The sequence below is a fragment of the Alternaria atra genome (assembly GCF_907166805.1).
Source record: "Alternaria atra isolate CS162 genome assembly, contig: 21, whole genome shotgun sequence".
Classification (NCBI taxonomy): Eukaryota; Fungi; Ascomycota; class Dothideomycetes; order Pleosporales; family Pleosporaceae; genus Alternaria; species Alternaria atra.
In genome coordinates this window covers 6,479,409-6,497,033 of record NW_025091319.1, presented here as the reverse complement: position 1 = coordinate 6,497,033, position 17,625 = coordinate 6,479,409, and the positions used below count along the sequence as shown (strand labels likewise).

Here is a 17,625-nt window from a genome sequence, read left to right as displayed (position 1 = left end):
GACGAAGCGGTTGTTATGATGGCATCGCTGGAATCTGTAAATCAAGTCTCTTTCACTTTCCACAGCTCGATGAGCTCCAAGTCCTCGTTGTTACCGCAGTTTTGCCCATCGCTGTCTCCAACACGCCGAACATCTGAGGCTCCGCATTCCATCCCGCATCACGCGGATTGATCAGCACAGGGCTGAGCGGCTCGTAAAGCCCCGCAACGCCAACGCGCATACAAGGCAAAGCGAGCTTGTTTCTACGACGTCCACTCGATTCGCCTGATTTACAGGTCGCGAACTGCCTCAGGAGGGGTTTTCTGCCTGAGTACTTCTAGCAAGGCCTCCGTGAGCGTATATTAGTGTGATGGAACCAGGCTAACCAGCGCGACGCACAGGCTGCAAGGTACCGTCAGCCGCGTGCAACATCTTGTGCGACTTGGTGACTTTTCGCGTTTCTTGTTGCTGCTGCTTCTTCTCCTTCGGTGGTGTTTGCTTTCACCTCACAATTGCTACAAGTTACAAACGTTGAAGTACGCCCAACAAACGTCAGCGCATGCGGCGCATACACGATTGAACATGCGATCACAAGAAGTGGAGGAAGTACCATCTTCCCTCCAGATTGGCTCCCCTACTAGCAACAGAAGACCCTCCGATATTACAGTTCCTTCTGCTTTGCGCGTTGGCTCTCCCGCAACGGGCGATGCTCCACTATCTCATGCTCGGCCACCACTGCGGCGCAAGAACACATCCGGCGCCTCGGATAGGCTTTCGCAACTCTTTCCGTCCCGTCCTTCCTCGGTCGCCTCCATCACATCTCCCAGCAGTACCCCTGCATCAAGACGACAGTCGTTTCCCTCGCCTCTGGTACCGGCTTCAGAGCCCTCGTATCGTATACCCCGCGCTCCGGCGCCGCCCTCTTTTGCCCAAGAGACATCATACAATCCTGTCGCAACCGTCTTTGCTCAGGATCGTGCATCATCGGACAAGAGCAACAGTAGGACTAAGCGGGTCCTCGACCGAATCGCATCGCTGCACAGAGGAAGCTCCCAAGGGGGACATTACAACCGGCTAGATGATGAAGAATCACGGCCAGCCGGGAGAACGCTAAAGGAGGTCGAAGAGGGAGATGAAGCAGTCGGGTACGACCTCAGTTCGCTCGGTGGTCTACCTATGAAGACGTTCGGCGCGCAGTCGAAGACACAAGACACATATGAAGCGAGAGGATATGACCGAGATATGAATGAGGCTAGTCATGCTGCAGAGTTTGAAAGACTTGAAGCGCAACTCGGAGCTGGAATGACTTCGATACGCCATAGCCCATTTACGCACACCCCCACTGGACCATTACCAGGCTTCTTCCCTGGCCACCGACGAATATTGTCAAAAGCGGATGTAGCAGACGAGCAGGCCAAGAAGGCACAAGACAAGGCTGAGAAGACTGGCCAAGTCGTTGCTGTTGCAGCAGATGTTCCAATCGACATTAGCGAATTTACCGGAGTTGCTCGCGATTTCGACTCTATGAATAGCTTAACAGCTGAGGCTGGTCTTATTAGAAGTGATGCGCAAACCAGCTACTTCTTCCCAGAAGGTGACTATTTCGTACGGATGTTCAGACACAGAAACTAAGTTTCAATCAGACCCCCAAATGCCTACGTGGCGGCCCCTTACGATGAGCTCGTGGTGGATCCTCATACTTGTCATCCTCGCACTAGCGCTTGCTGGTGTACAGGAATACTTGTGCCAGGTTTCCCTAAGAAACGTCAAGAAGGATCCATTGCGCGGTGGCTTGAAGTCGTTTGATAAAGTAGGCGATCTAACTGTCACAGCATACTTCACGTGGCAGTACGCGCCTATCATCATCTCAGTCTTTTACGGTGTTCTCTGGCAAATGTCAGATTTCGAGGTGAAACGCCTAGAACCATTCTATCAGTTATCCAAGAAGACAGGCGCAACTGCTGGGGAGTCTCTGAATATGGACTACCTAACTTTTCTGAGTTTCCTGGTGCCACTGAGGGCACTCCGTCACAGACAGTATGCCGTCATTTACAGCTCGCTAGGCACATTGGTAGCTAGTAGCCTTGTACCCGTCTTGCAGAGTGCATCTATATCAATGTGGCCACCAGAGAGGGAACGCGAACTCGGTCAACCGAAGTCTGTCAGGGTCGAACCGGCTTGGTCTAGAGCGCTGTCGGCGTGCCTTTTGATTGTTGCAGGCTGTGGCGGAGCACTCATGTACGCAATGCAGCGGAAGAGCGGCTTACAGTCAGATCCCAAAGGTATTGCTGGTGTCGCAGCCATGGCTACTAAGAGCCACATTTTGGCGGACTTTAAAGGGCTCGATCAGGCATCACTGGGCCAGATACACAAACAGCTTCGCCAACGACGATATATCTTGCACAAGAGTTCACTCTGGCAAGGTGAGTACATTACGAAAAGCAAGGAAAAAGCTCATGAGCAAGGCTCCGACCCTAGACCGCTCATGCTCCGCCTCCGATCTGGTTTCCCGTTTATCGGGTTTCTCATCGTATTCACCATAATGGTACCAATATTTACTTTCGTCGAGAAGGCGAGCTTAGTCACACAGAAACTCCCATGGATCATGACAGGCGTAGCAACCATTATCCGCATGCTTTGGAACACGATGAACAGCGACGTTCGGATGCTACAACCTTTCTACCTCCTTTCCCTTCGACATGCGCCAGCTAAAACTCTTACACTCGACTATGCTGGCACGAATCCTCTCTGGCTACCCTTCGAAGCCTTCTTCAATGGCCATTACCTTGTCATGCTCGTTGCGTTTGGATCTATCCTCGCAGAGATCTTGACCGTCTGCGTAACTTCGATCAGCGTTGACGGCAAGAAGTTCATTCCTGGATTGGGGGGTCAAGACTGGGACAGTGACGGGGACGGAAAGAAAAGTGACGACAATGATCGCTACAACACGGAACAAACCTTCCGCAGTTTCTGGTCGAGCTTCACTCTCACCATGCTCATCCTGCTATACCTCATCGGCATCGCCCTCCTCACCTATGCGAAGCGCAGTCAAAAGTTCATGCCGCGTCAAATCGGTACTATGGCATCTGTTCTCGCTTTCATCCACCAGTCTAAAATGCTGCTTAGCTTCATCGACACAGAGAAGTTCAACTCTAGCCAGATGACAAAACATCTGGAGAAGAGTGGGAAGACATATGCACTGGGCTGGTTTCAAGGAAGAGACGGAGATGACCACTTGGGTATCGACGAAGAAGAGATTAGTAGTGCGTATGTCTACGGCAAGGATTGGACAGAGGGACGTTTGAGACCAGGTAGAGATCTGACGTGGGAGCATTATTAGACGCATTCCATGCTCTTTCATCCCTTCACGGCCATCTAATGCATGTATATCAACGTCAAAGATGCGCATTCAATTACTGACGCTAACTTTCCGTATTCACAATCCCTGGCGCCGAGACACCACTATGCTGGTATAATAATTCCGTCTGACGCGTGTATGCCGCGTCATGTGTCCCCGCTTCCCGCTTCCCTGCTGTCACGCATGTATATGTTCTCTGCCCGTCGCGAATGCGCTATCCTCACTTCCACCTTCTCAGTTCTGACCCTCCCCAACATTACTAACAAGCCAATCCATACCCTCCTGCACACCCCTACCATCCACCGCACTACACGCAACGATACTCCAATTCCTATCTTTCAGCTCTCCCAACTTGAGCGCTTCGCTAATCTCACCCGCGCCCTTTGCGCCCGGCTGATCTTGCTTGTTGGCGAAAACGAGGAGCGCGGCGTCGCGGAGTTCTTCTTCGTTGAGCATGGCGCGGAGTTCTTCGGATGCGGTGGTCAGGCGCTCGATGTCGGTCGAGTCGATGACGAATATTACGGCGGCGGTGTTGGCGTAGTAACAGCGCCAGTAAGGGCGGATGGACGTTTGGCCTCCGAGGTCCTGGGCTGAAGTGTTAGGGTGAACGAGACTGGGATGGGTGAGAGAGGAGTGCTTACCCAGACGTTAAAATTGAGGTTCTTGTATGTTACTGATTCAACGTTGAAGCCTATTGTTGGTATCGTTGTGACTACTTCGCCGATCTGTTGGGGTTGTTAGCTGTGTGGTTTTAAGCCTCCCCCTAACCCAGAATGTTTATCTCCAGGCTTGATGTCCTCGCTATGTGGGATATCACGTACCTTCAGTCTGTATAATAGCGTCGTCTTTCCAGCGTTATCCTGCGTTTATAATCAGCGCTGTGCCTGCGTGCTGCCATACTTGATGCTCATACCAGCCCCAGAATCAATATCCGTATCTCCTTCTTCGCCCATATGAGCTTTGTAAACGTCGATAAGTAGCCGCCCATTGTGTTCTCCCTGTGTCTATCCGCCGCTTATAAGGTCCGTATGTATGCGGCGTTGACCGCTGGTTGGAGATCGTTTCGCCGAAAGGGACGCGTTCGACGGCTTGAGAAATCCAAATAACTTCGTGAGGGTGATCTCCGGTTACGTAGTTGAATCGTAGAGAGTTGAGCGCAATGCTTGTGGCTCTTGGTGTTTCAGTGTTGCTGCTGTCTGGCCATAAAGTTAGGCGGTTCAATGCAAACAATGCAAACACCGAGGTCATCGGCGCGTGCGGCAAGTTTTGCCGATATCCCGACAGTTGCACCATGGTTGCAGAAGTCGGCTTTCTTACTTGACACTTCACACCTCATTTTCCGCACGCTTCAACCAAAATACCATTTCGCAAAGCTAACTACATGTGTCTAAGAGCTCAAAATGCTACACGTGATTGCGACGCGAATTTACGCTTAACTACGATGCCATCATGTTCTACGACACCGGTCTGCTTGGACAGAGGCTCGTATGCTTGCTCTGGAACAAAGAGGTGTACTTGCCTTTAGCTCAGACCGAGGCCTGTCATTCATCCGCGCTGAGCATGAAATGTTCTGGATACGATATCCAAACACTCATTACTTCGCGCAAGCCGACCAAAGATGCTGAACTCAAAGGACTGAATGACTATCCTGAAGATCTGACTGGCCTTACCTTTCGTTTGACTCACCAAAACACTAGGGGCTACCGGTATCGGAATATCCAAGTCAAGGCCTGAGAACTTTGGTCCCATCAACCAAAAAGACTGTGTTGATTATTTTGGGGCGGGCGGCCTCCACGCGGAACATGAGCGGGCCATTCCTACATATGGAACCATTGACTTAGGATCACCATTCGATGGATGCGCCGATGTGCCGATGCTCTCATGTTGTCGTGTGGATATCGGAAGCTGTTCGATAGGCTAGGTCATCAATTGTGTTCGAGCCATGGACGACCATCACCTTTGTTGCCAGCAACTTTTCTTCCAGGCCTCACTCTACCAATGTGCGGTAGTCGATAACGTGGAAATCTAACTTAACATTACACTGAGTTCCGGGGAAACAGATAAATTCGTCGTCAGGTTGTCGTTGTTCTTTGATCCCGGAGTTCTGTACTGGATGTCCTATCGCAATCTCCATCTCTTGACTTACGCAGTGCCATACTCTGGAGCCTTTTTCTTCTTCATCATATCATCGTTGGGGTATGATGTTGTTCCTTAGGATTGCCACTGGCTTATGTGGTATGAAAGCATCATGTACGATTCTTCGATGAAGAACATCAAAGTAGTGGGCTGGTGAATCAACCTGCGGTAGCTTCCTCAGCTATGTAATACTGATCTTCTCTTCTACCATATAATCTGCAAAGGCAAGCAGTATTAAAGCCAACTCATCTGATTCTCTTATCTTGTCATCCAAAATCCCGTTCTCCACATACTACCAAGCCCAAATGCATACGATTTTCAGTTCCTTCCCAAACACAACACATTCACAACACACAATCACAAGATGTCTTGCTAACTACTCGAACGCATTCATGCCTACTCGCCTGAAAACCCAATGGAAATGAGGTCTTCCATACTCAATTCGTGGTACTACCATATCTACCAAGACTCACTATGTAGTTCCAAACTCCGAGTTGTCTCTTTGTTGCTTGTCCTATTGGCGGTCTGCTCATTGCCTACGCTGTGAATAGATCCTCTTCCCCTTTCCCTTCCGCCCCATGTATTGCACTTTCGATACTTTCACTTTCACAACCAGACACCGGAATATCACATCACGTTCACACACTAGCTTGAGTGAAAGCTTCTCCTACAGGACTAAAGCCTTTCCATCTTCCGCCTACAATTTTTCTTCCACACACGGTGACCGAATTGGGCCAATCACTACTACACCTACGACTAGTCGTCGCAACAGACCAAATTCTCTCACTCTCAACACCCCCTCTCCTGACTGTCCTTACGCACAACAAGATGTTCTTTTCCCTCCTCGCGGAGGCAAAGGGCGAGAAAGCCCCCACTCAGAAGGCCACCCCTAAGGTCAAGTTGACGCCTGCGCCAAAGCGCAAGACCGCGAAGGCTACATCGACTGCGTCACCGGCGTTCAGAGTCGAGAAGCGCGCTCCCGCCAAACACTCCATCCCTGCTTTCAATGTACTCACCCTTCGCTCGCCGACTCCTGCGCAGAGTAACTCTCGTTCAGAGGACACTGCACGGTGTAGACCCCTCCCTGTTCCAGCTATCGTCGCTCGCAATGCCAACCACTCAGCGGTACCCGTTGAAGACCTCATTACTAGTTTGCTTGCTCCACACCCCCTGGCGGTAAAACAAGCTGCTGCTCGCAAGGCTCGCGAAGAAGCTGCCCAGCAAGCTGCCGCCCAGCGGACGTATTTCTCACAGCGGCGTCGCGCCCCAGGTCGTCGGCAGCCTGTCGCGCCTAGGGTCGAGCGGCCGAACGCCCGTCGCCCATAACAGCGCCAGGTCCTCGAACTCCCCAGGACTTTCGTCCCCAAGGTAGACCGGATGCCAAAGTGCCAGAGCAAGTCCTCATACGAGAATATGAGCCAACGCCAACTTCTAGATGAGGTGCAGTTCCGTGAGCTCGAGCTGGATTATGACTACAAGGGGTATCTCGTAGACGTGCTAGTCCTCAACGACAAGGCATACTTCGAGTTGATAGATAAGCTTGGTGATCCTATCGAGGCCATGGAGTTCGCACAAGGTGAAGTCAAGCACTTCAACAAGGAGCTGAGGCGAAAGCGGGCGGTAGCGCAAGCAGCCGCGCAGCAAACCGAACGCGAAGCACACAGGAAGAAGAAAGAAGAAGAACGTGCGAAAGCTGAACAGTTGGCTTTCGAGGAGAAGGAAGCTGAGAAGAAGGCTAAAGAGGCGAGGCAGGCTGCTGAGGCCCAACAGCAAGTGCAGAAGCGGAGGCGAAAGGATAGCCAGAACACCGACTCCGGCTACTCCAGCAAGTCCACATCGTCTCCTGGAATAGGCGAGAGCGGCGATGCGGCTTCAGCCAAAGACAAGAAGCGATTCCGATCAAATGACGATGACACTGAAGAAAACACGTCTCGCAATAAGACTAAGTCGTCAAAGTCTTCACAGCCTTCCAAGACGCCTCATGTGATCAAGGCCAAGCGCACACGGACAGCTCTTCCGCGGGCGATGCAGGCTAGCGCTGACAAGGCATCTTCAATTAAAGATGAAAATGTCGAGATGAGCGACTCGAATGACTCAGACGTTCTTGTTCGTACAAGGCCGGTCAAGAAGACGACCAAGAAGACTACGCAAGTCAATGCACCTACCATAGTGCCGTCGCAGGCGAGTACGAGGCGAACACGCAGCACTTTCGTTGTGGAAGACCCGGAGGATGAAGACACAGAGGACGCTGACGAGGATATCGAAGACAACATTGACACCTTCGTCGAGGATGATGGGTACGAGCCTAAGCGCAAGTCCAAGATCGGTGCTATGACGGGAAGTAAGCTGTTCAAAAGTTTCTGATATATAGGGTGTTCCGATACAGATTTTCTCGAAGAAAGACTTGTCTTGAGATGCTGCTGGGGTGGTTGGTATACGCGTGTGGATTGGTTGTGCGGGTTGATTTGCGGAAGGTCCTCATGGGAGGGTTGGCTGTTTCTTTTATTGTGTTTCTTTTGCTTGCAACGATATTCTACTGCGACATTTCGCAGTAGATGCTTGAGTATATGGCGCCATTGCGCATAGGTATAGGATCAAACATGTTGATCAATGAATACTACTCAGGTGTGTTAGCATCATTGGTATCCCAGTTCCCGCGCTTGCTGTTTGAAACTATCTTCCAGATGACTCTAACTGTGTATCTTACATGGCTAAGGCTTGGAAAATTTGCCAGCAGTGAAGGTGAGACTTGCTCTCCGATTTCAGAGCAATCGCAATACGTCACTAAGAGCGCGCGTACCTTTTGCGTCTCAAACTTTCTTCGTTACGGCGCACTTAGCCTGATTGGTCGACGCGCTTCTATACACCATTGACGGAGCGACAAAACTTCCAGCATCTCATGTTCGACAAATACTCGCCCAGCATGGCTTCGGATGGTTCAGACACAAATCGTATGTGTCTTCACTACAACAAGCTCTCGCCAAAAGTCGGCGGGCAAGACGAGCCAAAGACTGGACCGGTTCCAGCTCCCAGTATTCGACGTGTCTATCGTAACTATCCATCATAGCACCATCTTTTGCGATACCTTCGTTTATCTCACATATGTTCGGCGACTAGTTTCTCTTTTCGCTTCCTATAATAGTCGCAAGCAGGATTGGCCAGAAGGAATCTACGGTCCGCCATGCACAAGGCATTGCGATCGTGGGACAGTTGATGGTGACTTTCGTCTTTCACTGGATGCAAACTTCATCGTTAGTAGTATGCAAGAATAGCATTACTGCGCCGCGGGCATCTGCAACAACTTTGTTTTCGGGGCTGAACGTTTATATACAGTACTAAGCCAAAAGTCTGTTCGCCTGCACCGCACGGGCCACGAACTCAGAAAATCTCACACATTTCAACTCAACGCAACTCCATCAAAGTAGCTCCAAATAAAATTTTAAAACGACAGAAATAATAGCAATTGCCTTAGTATCGTGTCTGGTAGCCTCTAGCTTGAAGAACTGCGTTAATACGTCGCGGCATTGATGTGATGAGGCTGCGCACCAGTGTTTCGGGTATGGCAGCCCACGCCTCCTTCAAGCCTATCTCAAACTCAGCCCACTCACTTTCTGAACCTCCCATGTGATCGAGATGAGGTTTACGCTTGTAGAGCTCCTTTTTAAGACTCCACCACAAGTGTTCTATTGGGTTGAGATCGGGTGAGTATGGTGGCCAATCGATGGTATGAACACCGTGAAGCTCCAGCCACTCCCTCGAGCGATAGGCAGTGTGTATTGGTGCGTTATCCTGCATAAACAACTCGCCTGGTCTATAGTTATCGCGGAGTCCTTCCTCGAGAGCCTTTGTGTAGCTGAGGCTTGTATAGCCGTTGCGCTTTGCTGATGCGTCGCGGGTCATGATTACTAGAGGACTACGCCCAACTCCACCCCCTGGAGTCATCCAAATCGCGGCCCAAACCATGCGAGCTGGCTGCTGGCTAGTCTCCTTCTCCTCCACTATCTCATGCCTCCATTTGTTGGCTGGTAAACGCCAAACCCAGCGAGGATTGCGGCCAGATCTACGGGCAATACTACACTCATCGCTGAACTTGAGAGTAGTGCGATCCCAGTCGAAACCAGCCCATTGTAGAGCCCATTCACGGCGAAGTTTGGCAGTAGTTGCGTTGATTTTTGGCCTCCGAGCGGCTCTATACTTAGAGTAGTTTGTACTTGCGAGTGCGCGGGCGATAGTTCGAAATGAGACTGGTGGTGTCGTCCCATCACCATCAAGGCCCGCGGCCGTACGGAGAGCGCCGTACTCGATTGTAGGATCTCTCTTTACGATCATAAGAAGCCGACGATGATCTCTACTAGTTAAAATAGGTGGGCGGCCCACACGATCGTTCTTGGTATGGTAGGTAGTCGATTTCCATCGAGCGATAATCTTCTGTACAGCGCGTTGTGTACAACCAAGCGTCTCACTAATTTTACGCGTCGATACACCAGCGTCAACCTGCGCTAAGATATACACACGTTGCGCTTCCGATAATTCACCTCCAGGCATTCGATTGCCCGAAATTTCAGTGCCAAAAGACCTCATATTGATGGAGTTGTGTGGTGTCACAGAAGATACCCGTCTTGAGATCTCACGTTGTTGTTAGGCCCGTGCGTTTAGCGCGAGCAGACTTTTGGCGGCCCTGGTTCTATCTGATTGGTCACATTTCGATGCGAACCATAGAAATGCACTGATTAAGCAAGCCATCGGCGCCCCCAATGCTGCGCCCATGTGAACAACGCTTTTGTCTTTGGACGAAGCTCAGCTAGCTGACTCTTATCAGAAGCGATCACTTTCCGTGCGTTGTTGCGGCTTTTGAGTAAGGTCTATATTTGCTCAAAGTTGCCCTCCGGAATAATCAGTTAGCCTTGCAACAATCTTCCAGCACATCCCCATAATGACTGCTGATTTTGACTGTTGCGATCAACCAACGCTTCTGTTACGCTCGCAGCATCCAGGCGGAATCGAATGCGATAGTCTCACACATGCCATATCACAGCCTTCGCCATCGAACAATGACCCACGATCGTCCATCAGTGATACCATGTCGGGGTATCCACACACGACGCTCGTATCTCATTTTCACACACGCTCGTGGAAGACGGTCGTGCTTCGCTGGACGAAATAGCAGCAGAAAATTTGAACGAATTGGTACACATAACGACAGCCGTACTACAGCCGCCACAGTCGAGTAGCAATGCCTTTCGCTATCTGGGGCGTATATGGAGATGGGAGCTATACACTTGGCTACTCGGCACTGCCGGCTTCATAGCAAATATAACGCTTCTTTTCCGGTTCAACAGCGTCCAACAGCAATACTGGAAGTCAAGCGTTCAGATCACTGCGCTCGTCGCCGCACTTGCTCAGTTGTCCCAGTCTGCACTCCTTGTGCCAATCGCTTCGTCAATCGGACAGTCTAAATGGAAATGGCTACAAAAACAACGGAGAGCTGTCGACATAGAAAAGTTCGACATGGCTAGCCGAGGCCCTGATGGTGCAATGAGACTCCTTTGGCACCTGAGGCTACGACCGCATCTTGTATCCCTTGGAGCGTTGAGCACCATACTGATGTTAGCGTTTCCAACATTTGTTCAGCAGTCGGTACCTGTCAATGGGCGGCGAGTTGAGTTTCACGCAGAAACTTCGACTTACATCAAACGTGCTAGTCAAGTCACTACCTCGAGCGTCCAGTTATTCGGTCCCAATGCCGAAAGCTCACACAGCGCTGCTGTTTTTAAGGCGCTAATGACTGAATACATGAACCCAGCCAACATCACCGGCGCTTGCGCAACTGATTCCTGTACTTGGGAGCCCTATACCACTTTTTCAATATGTGCAATAACCGAGGATATCAGCGAGGATTTAAGACCCGGAAAAAATGTTACTGGCAATTTGTCATCACCACCAAGAATACTCGACCATGATCAAGCTTCCTCATTTCACCCCGGCACGACATTGTATACGTACACCCAATCAGCAGGAGGCTTGTACAGCGACTTGTACGACGACCATGGGTCTTTACCGGTTGACGGTACGCCGGCATCTTTACCAAACTACCCCAATTTGTACATGGTATTCTACGATCCTTGTAAGGAAGATGACCAGGGTATGTCAAGGTCTTTTAATGGTCAAGACATGGCACGTTGGACAGCTTTCAGAGCAACTTTTCACCCATGCATACAAGTCTTCAGCACCACATACGAGACCGCATGGCGATCAAGTATTACCCCGCTGTCAGAGGTGTTGCAATGATATACCGTGGGTACGGGCACATTCTTCTGCACTCGAATACCTTCCTCTGATGAAAAAATGTGCATTAGCACAAATTCGCTGTTTACAATTGGTGAGCTGCTACGTACAGGTTACAGCTTCTCCGGTACGAGAACCGTAAGTTGTAATGAAGATGAACATGGGACTGAGACTTGTCGTCCACCTGTTGAACTACGTGGCGATAGTCCGTCAGCATGGTCCTCAATTCCGCATGGAGATATCTGCTCTAATCTCAATAACATCGATGAATGTAACAAAGAAGCGTTCCAGAGGTTCGACCGCCGAGTACAGAATGTTGCAGCTAGCGTAAGTATCGAGATTCGGCGTAATGACGATAATCCGGAGTCTACCGTTAAGGGTACTGCCTGGATCATACGTAAGCACATATCCCATCTCCTGTATGTAGATCTTGTAGACTGACTTTTCTTTCGGCTAGAACCCACCATTGAAGTCACATTCATGTGGCTGGTGGTGCCTCTGGTATTGTACCTTGGCATCACTGCATTCTTCTTCGCCACAATGGTTAGGACTGCGTGTGCGCCACCCTGGAAATCTTCTCCATTGGCGGTACTCCGATGTGCCGACCCAAACAACAAGATAGCGACCATGACGCAATTCAAAATCCCCGCTGAGTCAACAAACGTTCGCTTAGAAGACAACGAAGAGGCATGGCATCTTTTGAACTCCGGGCATGTGAACAGTATATCGACAGATAAAGGTTTCCTACACAAGATTGACGAACGTAAGAGATGGTGGATTATCTAAACAGCTTCTCCTACGTATCAGATTTACAAAGCCGCCCTTGTTGTGTAGGCAACCCTCTCGTCCCTTCGACAACCCAGTCCTCGCTGCCCACGCCCGTAACCGCATAGAATAAACCCCAGGGATCCTTCTCCTTTTTGATGCCCAGCAACCTCTCGTAATTGTCGCCATACATACTGTACTGGAAGTTTGGCTCCGCAACATCCGCCTCGTTCATATATGCACCGCTAAGCGGAGTCACATCTCTCAGCTTTTGCACATACGAGTCGAGACGGGCATGCGACGACCTCCATACATCGTCGGAGAGGTCAGCGTTGTATTGTATGTTATCCCAGCCTGTCATATGCATGACTGCGTTACGCAAGTGTGGCGATACAGCGGATTCGGAGCCGGGGTAGCCGGCAGTTTCGCGCGTTGGTGCGTAGTCGACAGAGTGGAAGCTGTAACCGCCCTCTTCAACGAAGGAGCGAATCGCTGCCATGGTATTGTTAAAGAGTTGAGATTTTGGGTCTTCAAAATTAGAGCGAGGGACGAGACGCGACACAAGGCGGCTGTTCTGTATACCTCCACTTGGCGGCACAGAGCCAAAGTCTGCATATGTGTTCCAGAATTGTGGTTCGGGGTTGGATAGAGGAACGCCTATATCGCTAAGATCATTGATAAGCGGCGCCATGAGCTTTTTCATTTCTTGGACGGTAACGCCCGGCTTGGTTATTTGGTTGGAAAGAGTGAAGGTACCACCAGTTGTGGTGATGTAGTTCCACATGATACCTTGAGCATCATTGATACGCAAGTTATGCGAGAAGTAGATCTCTATGCCCTTCCAGAAGGTCTCTTTGGATACCTGAACGGTGGCGTTGTCGCTGTTAGAGACTGGACCAGTTTGCAAGGTGAAGTCGCTTCGTGCAACTGTCGTGGATGGATACGCCTTTACAATCGCAGATGTAACGATGCCGAAATTCCCTTAAAGTGAAAATTAGTCACTGCAACTAGCTGTAACGGTACTTCGGGGTCTTACCAGGTCCACCGCCCCGAATAGCGAAGAATAGGTCCTCGTTCTCAGTTGGATCCGCATGCACGAATCTACCATCTGCAGTAACAACCTCCAAAGCAAGTACTTGGTCAGCCATTAGACCATACTTCGAAGTAATGTACGAAAACCCCCCGCCTTGCATATAGCCACCATAAGCTCCAACAGTCGAGGAACCTGGAGCTAGGAGTGTGATATCAGCCTTTCCCATGTAGCTATAGACCTCGTGCTGTTCCAACGCTGCACCAACTCGGGCTGCTTGGCCGCTATAGTGACCGACTTTGAAGGTGGGTAAGTACTCGAATGCCTTCATGCGATGTACCCAGATTTGAAGTGCGCCGCCGCCGGTATTTCGGCCGAGGAAGTCATGGCCAGTGTTCCTAAGTGGATTAGCTTGAGCTAAGATCTGCCATTGCGAAGACGTACTTGATCGTCAACCTGATATTATGATTTCTTGCAAAGTTCACAGCGATCTGCACGTCTTTCACAGTGGTGGCGTTGACTACGTATGCAGGGAAGCTGGTCAAGTTGCAGTCAGAGAGCGGAGGCGTAGCGCTAGCTGCAGGTACTGGACATGGATTTGCCAGCGCCCATTGCCCAAAGGGTATCAGTGGGTCTTCTTTACTAAAACAACGAATCAGTAGCCGGAATAGAGTAGTGGCAGCCCGCACATACACGAAGAGAGCATCAGACTGCCGTCGCCTAACATTTGCACACTTTGCCGCGTCTTTGTATTCGCCTTGGTAGCAAGCTGCAGCTGGAGGGATGCCCTTGAGTAATGTGCCACCAAGACTGACATTGAGGGCACTCCACTGCATCGATGACGGCCAACCGTCGTAGCCTGGGTAGCTCTTACACGAAGATATGCTGCCACCTGTTCCTTCACCGAAAGCAAGGTCAGGTTTGTCTGCCACCTCCAATTCCGTCAACTGTATACTTTCGTATGGAAAGTTGTATCCAAAGGCGGCTTGCGCCACAAAAAGGGATGAGAAGAGAGAAAAGCTACGACCCATCTCAGAAAGCGCGAATGTGCGATGGGAGTGAGGAGGATAGAACGGCTCACAAGACGAGGCTTGCCCTCTTAGAGACTATCACGGCGGCGCCTTATAGACATATCTGATAGCTCATATTTGCAAAACTCTACCACTGCACCGTTTGTGAAATGCCCCACAAACATCCAAGTTTGACAACACCCGGAGACATGAGGCAATACAGGAAGCTTACAACCCACTTATCTGCTTGTCGTATCCCATATGACGCGACTTGTGTGTCTCCTTGCAATGGCCATTAAATACGGTCCCGCTCAGACAGATCTTCATGACAGGCACGCGGTCAGCATGCAACCGGGACGATTTACCCGGTTAGCTTCCGTGGTACGTCTCGTATTCTCAATATATGGTGCATATCAGGAAGGTTGTCGGGCGTTCGTGGCGTCCGTAATCATACATTGGTACCGGCAGTATGGTAAACGGTCGAGGCTAATGGTTGCGAGGCGGCATCTCAAGTCTGTTTATTGGTCGAAACAAGCGAGATAGATTGTGCAGCGACCGCAAACTCACGAGAAGAGTTCTTGAACGCACGAGAGCTGACTTGGAGGTCTCCCCACACGGGGCGTCAGGAAGGGCGTATGATCAAAACGCCTTCTTAGCCGTAAGACGTGAATGAGCGTCAAATTAGAAAGATGCGCGAAACCATTAGATGTAACGGTAGGGTGTGATGCCCACTCTCTAATGGAGATCATGCTGAGCGTAACCCAGCGATAAAAACAGCGTGTTTAGGGATGGGAAGCTTCATGAAATTGCCCCTGGGATGATGAGGCTAGCGCGGTGACTAAGCCCCCACTTGTTTTCCTCCTCCAGAAGAAGGCTCATCTCAAGCTGCCATCGCATTGCAATTCCACACGTAGAATATTTCTTGCAGAACCGTGCCAGCAAAATCACTTTGGGCATAGTCGACTTGCGGCAGAAATATTTTGATCATCGCTGAAGTCCGATCATAACTCATCGCAGGGATTGGCCATCGTCACTAAAGCATGCGCATTGATCTACAAATACCTAGGTAGCCTCGAAACTCGCTAAGACCATTGAAGTCTTGCTTACTCCTTTCCTGCCTTGTTCTCCAGTTCGGGGGCGTCCTCCATGTACTTCACCGAGTGCTTCCGCTGTTCTTCCTTCATGCCCACCTCGACATCCTGGAGACGCTGCTCTGCTGTCACATCTCCGAACAGAATATCGATCTCTTCAAGAGTCTTTCCCTTCGTCTCTTTGATGAAGAATGTTGCGAAGATACCCATGGAAGCGCAGAAGACGCCAAACATAATGAAGGTCTTCCAGCCAATATGATTAATAGCTGCTGGAGTAATCTTGGTAATGACGAAGTTGAATAGCCACTGTAGAGGTAGAGGTATGAAGTCAGCGTATGCCATACATGCAGGTCGTGCAGTCACGACTTACCTGGGTCGCTGATCCCATTCCGACACCGTACGAACGAAGTCGCGTTGGGAAGATTTCCGATAGGTAAACCCACGGAACAGGGCCCCATGAAGCCGAGTATCCGATGACATAAAGGTAGATCATGGCCACCATGGCAATGGACGGTGACGAGACCGAGCCAGAGTCAGGGTTTGGCGGATATGTCGCGAGAACAGCTCCAATAATGAACATCATAGCCGCCATCCATGCCGCGCCACCCATGAGCGAGTATTTTCGGCCAACGAAGTCGATTCCAAATATAAGGAAGATACCCGTGGTGATGACCTTAACAGTGCCGTAGATACCCGTTGCGAAAAGCGAAGCGTTGGACGCGGATACGCCGATGGTCTGGAAGATTTGAGGTGCGTAGTAACCTAGCAAAGGGTTAGACCAAGACACTCCACATTCAAGAGCATTGCCTCCTTACCGATTGAGTTTGTTCCGCTGAATTGCTGCCAGAACATGAGCACAAAACCAGTGATGAACCGGTATCGATTGCCGGGGAGGAGACACTCCTTCCAGGTGATACCTTCCGTCATATTGAGCTCTTCCTCAACCGCAGCACGGATCTCCGCTAGTTCCTGCAGAAGCTCAGGACTGTCCGGTTGCTCGCAGCGAATGAACGCGAGGGATTCCGCAGCTTCTTCTTGCCGACCCTTTGACATCAACCACCGAGGAGACTCCTTGAGGAAGAAAAGCCCAATCAACATGAAACCACCTGGGATGAGTTGGATTGATACCGGGACTCTCCATTGCTTCGTTGAAACGGGCATGTGGAGTGCAACTCCATAATCCAGCCAGTAAGCGAAGGTACTACCAATGACCAGGAATTCCTGGAAGAGACCCGCGATACGTCCTCGAATAGCTGGCGGAGCATTCTCCGAGACGAAGACAGGAGTAATGGCTGACATTCCTCCAATACCGAGACCTGCGATGACGCGACCAGCGTAAATCATGCCGATCTCATGATGGGCGGCAGTCTGAAGCGCGGCGCCAACGAGGAAAACGAGAGAGAAGCCCATGAGAGACAACCGTCGACCGTAGCGTTCGTTGATCCAGGCGGCTCCGATCGCCCCGAAAAAGCAACCGGCAGTGAGAAGCGATACAACGTTCGATGATACTGATGCATTCTTCGAGTCGGAGAATCCGGATGAGTCTGTTGGCAAGCCAAAGTCCTCTTTGAAAGCCTTGAGCGCGAGGACGCTGCCCATTACTCCTGTATCATAACCTATGATGCTGTCAGTTTTTGTGCAAGGATGGGTGGCACCTGTGCTTACCGAACAGCAGCGAGCCCATGTAGGCAACGCTAGTCAGTAGGTAGACCCTGCGGTTCTTGAAGAATTTGGACGGCATCCTGGCTATGTCGTCGCAGCGCACTGGATTGAACTGGCCTACCTGTCGAGAGGGCGTAGCAGGCTTTTGAATAGAAGCATCAAACGCCTTAGGGTGGCACCATCGGCAATACCGTCCCAGGACATTGCGTCGTTATCATCTGGAGGAACCCGTCCGACCCCAGACTCCACCTCATTGTGGCTTTTGGGGAATGGCTGCCTCCGCAGACCCAATTATCTTTTCTTCCACCA

The 17,625-nt window shown here is 50.6% G+C and overlaps 6 protein-coding genes across 6 annotated transcripts; 3 read left to right on the top strand and 3 right to left on the bottom strand.

Moving 5' to 3' along the window:
- Positions 1 to 561: 561 nt before the first annotated feature.
- On the top strand, positions 562 to 3,319 carry ALTATR162_LOCUS2624 (uncharacterized protein; the record flags this gene model as incomplete). The annotated part of the gene is made up of 2 exons (XM_043310230.1): positions 562 to 1,573; positions 1,623 to 3,319. The coding sequence occupies 2 exons, from the start codon at positions 562 to 564 to the stop codon at positions 3,317 to 3,319; spliced, it is 2,709 nt and encodes a 902-aa protein (XP_043166165.1).
- A 252-nt stretch (positions 3,320 to 3,571) lies between these two features.
- On the bottom strand, positions 3,572 to 4,325 carry ALTATR162_LOCUS2623 (uncharacterized protein; the record flags this gene model as incomplete). The annotated part of the gene is made up of 4 exons (XM_043310229.1): positions 3,572 to 3,922; positions 3,979 to 4,062; positions 4,159 to 4,197; positions 4,251 to 4,325. 4 exons carry the CDS (start codon positions 4,323 to 4,325, stop codon positions 3,572 to 3,574), a joined length of 549 nt encoding a protein of 182 aa, XP_043166164.1.
- A 461-nt stretch (positions 4,326 to 4,786) lies between these two features.
- Positions 4,787 to 5,071, top strand: ALTATR162_LOCUS2622 (uncharacterized protein; the record flags this gene model as incomplete). The annotated part of the gene is made up of 1 exon (XM_043310228.1): positions 4,787 to 5,071. One exon carries the CDS (start codon positions 4,787 to 4,789, stop codon positions 5,069 to 5,071), a length of 285 nt encoding a protein of 94 aa, XP_043166163.1.
- A 1,230-nt stretch (positions 5,072 to 6,301) lies between these two features.
- Positions 6,302 to 7,837, top strand: ALTATR162_LOCUS2621 (uncharacterized protein; the record flags this gene model as incomplete). The annotated part of the gene is made up of 2 exons (XM_043310227.1): positions 6,302 to 6,757; positions 6,809 to 7,837. 2 exons carry the CDS (start codon positions 6,302 to 6,304, stop codon positions 7,835 to 7,837), a joined length of 1,485 nt encoding a protein of 494 aa, XP_043166162.1.
- A 4,294-nt stretch (positions 7,838 to 12,131) lies between these two features.
- Positions 12,132 to 14,584, bottom strand: ALTATR162_LOCUS2620 (uncharacterized protein; the record flags this gene model as incomplete). Its single annotated transcript, XM_043310226.1, has 5 exons — positions 12,132 to 12,144; positions 12,805 to 13,504; positions 13,560 to 13,951; positions 13,998 to 14,195; positions 14,247 to 14,584. The coding sequence occupies 5 exons, from the start codon at positions 14,582 to 14,584 to the stop codon at positions 12,132 to 12,134; spliced, it is 1,641 nt and encodes a 546-aa protein (XP_043166161.1).
- Positions 14,585 to 15,666: 1,082 nt separating this feature from the next.
- On the bottom strand, positions 15,667 to 17,395 carry ALTATR162_LOCUS2619 (uncharacterized protein; the record flags this gene model as incomplete). The annotated part of the gene is made up of 4 exons (XM_043310225.1): positions 15,667 to 15,960; positions 16,025 to 16,416; positions 16,470 to 17,270; positions 17,320 to 17,395. 4 exons carry the CDS (start codon positions 17,393 to 17,395, stop codon positions 15,667 to 15,669), a joined length of 1,563 nt encoding a protein of 520 aa, XP_043166160.1.
- Between the last annotated feature and the right edge of the window lie 230 nt (positions 17,396 to 17,625).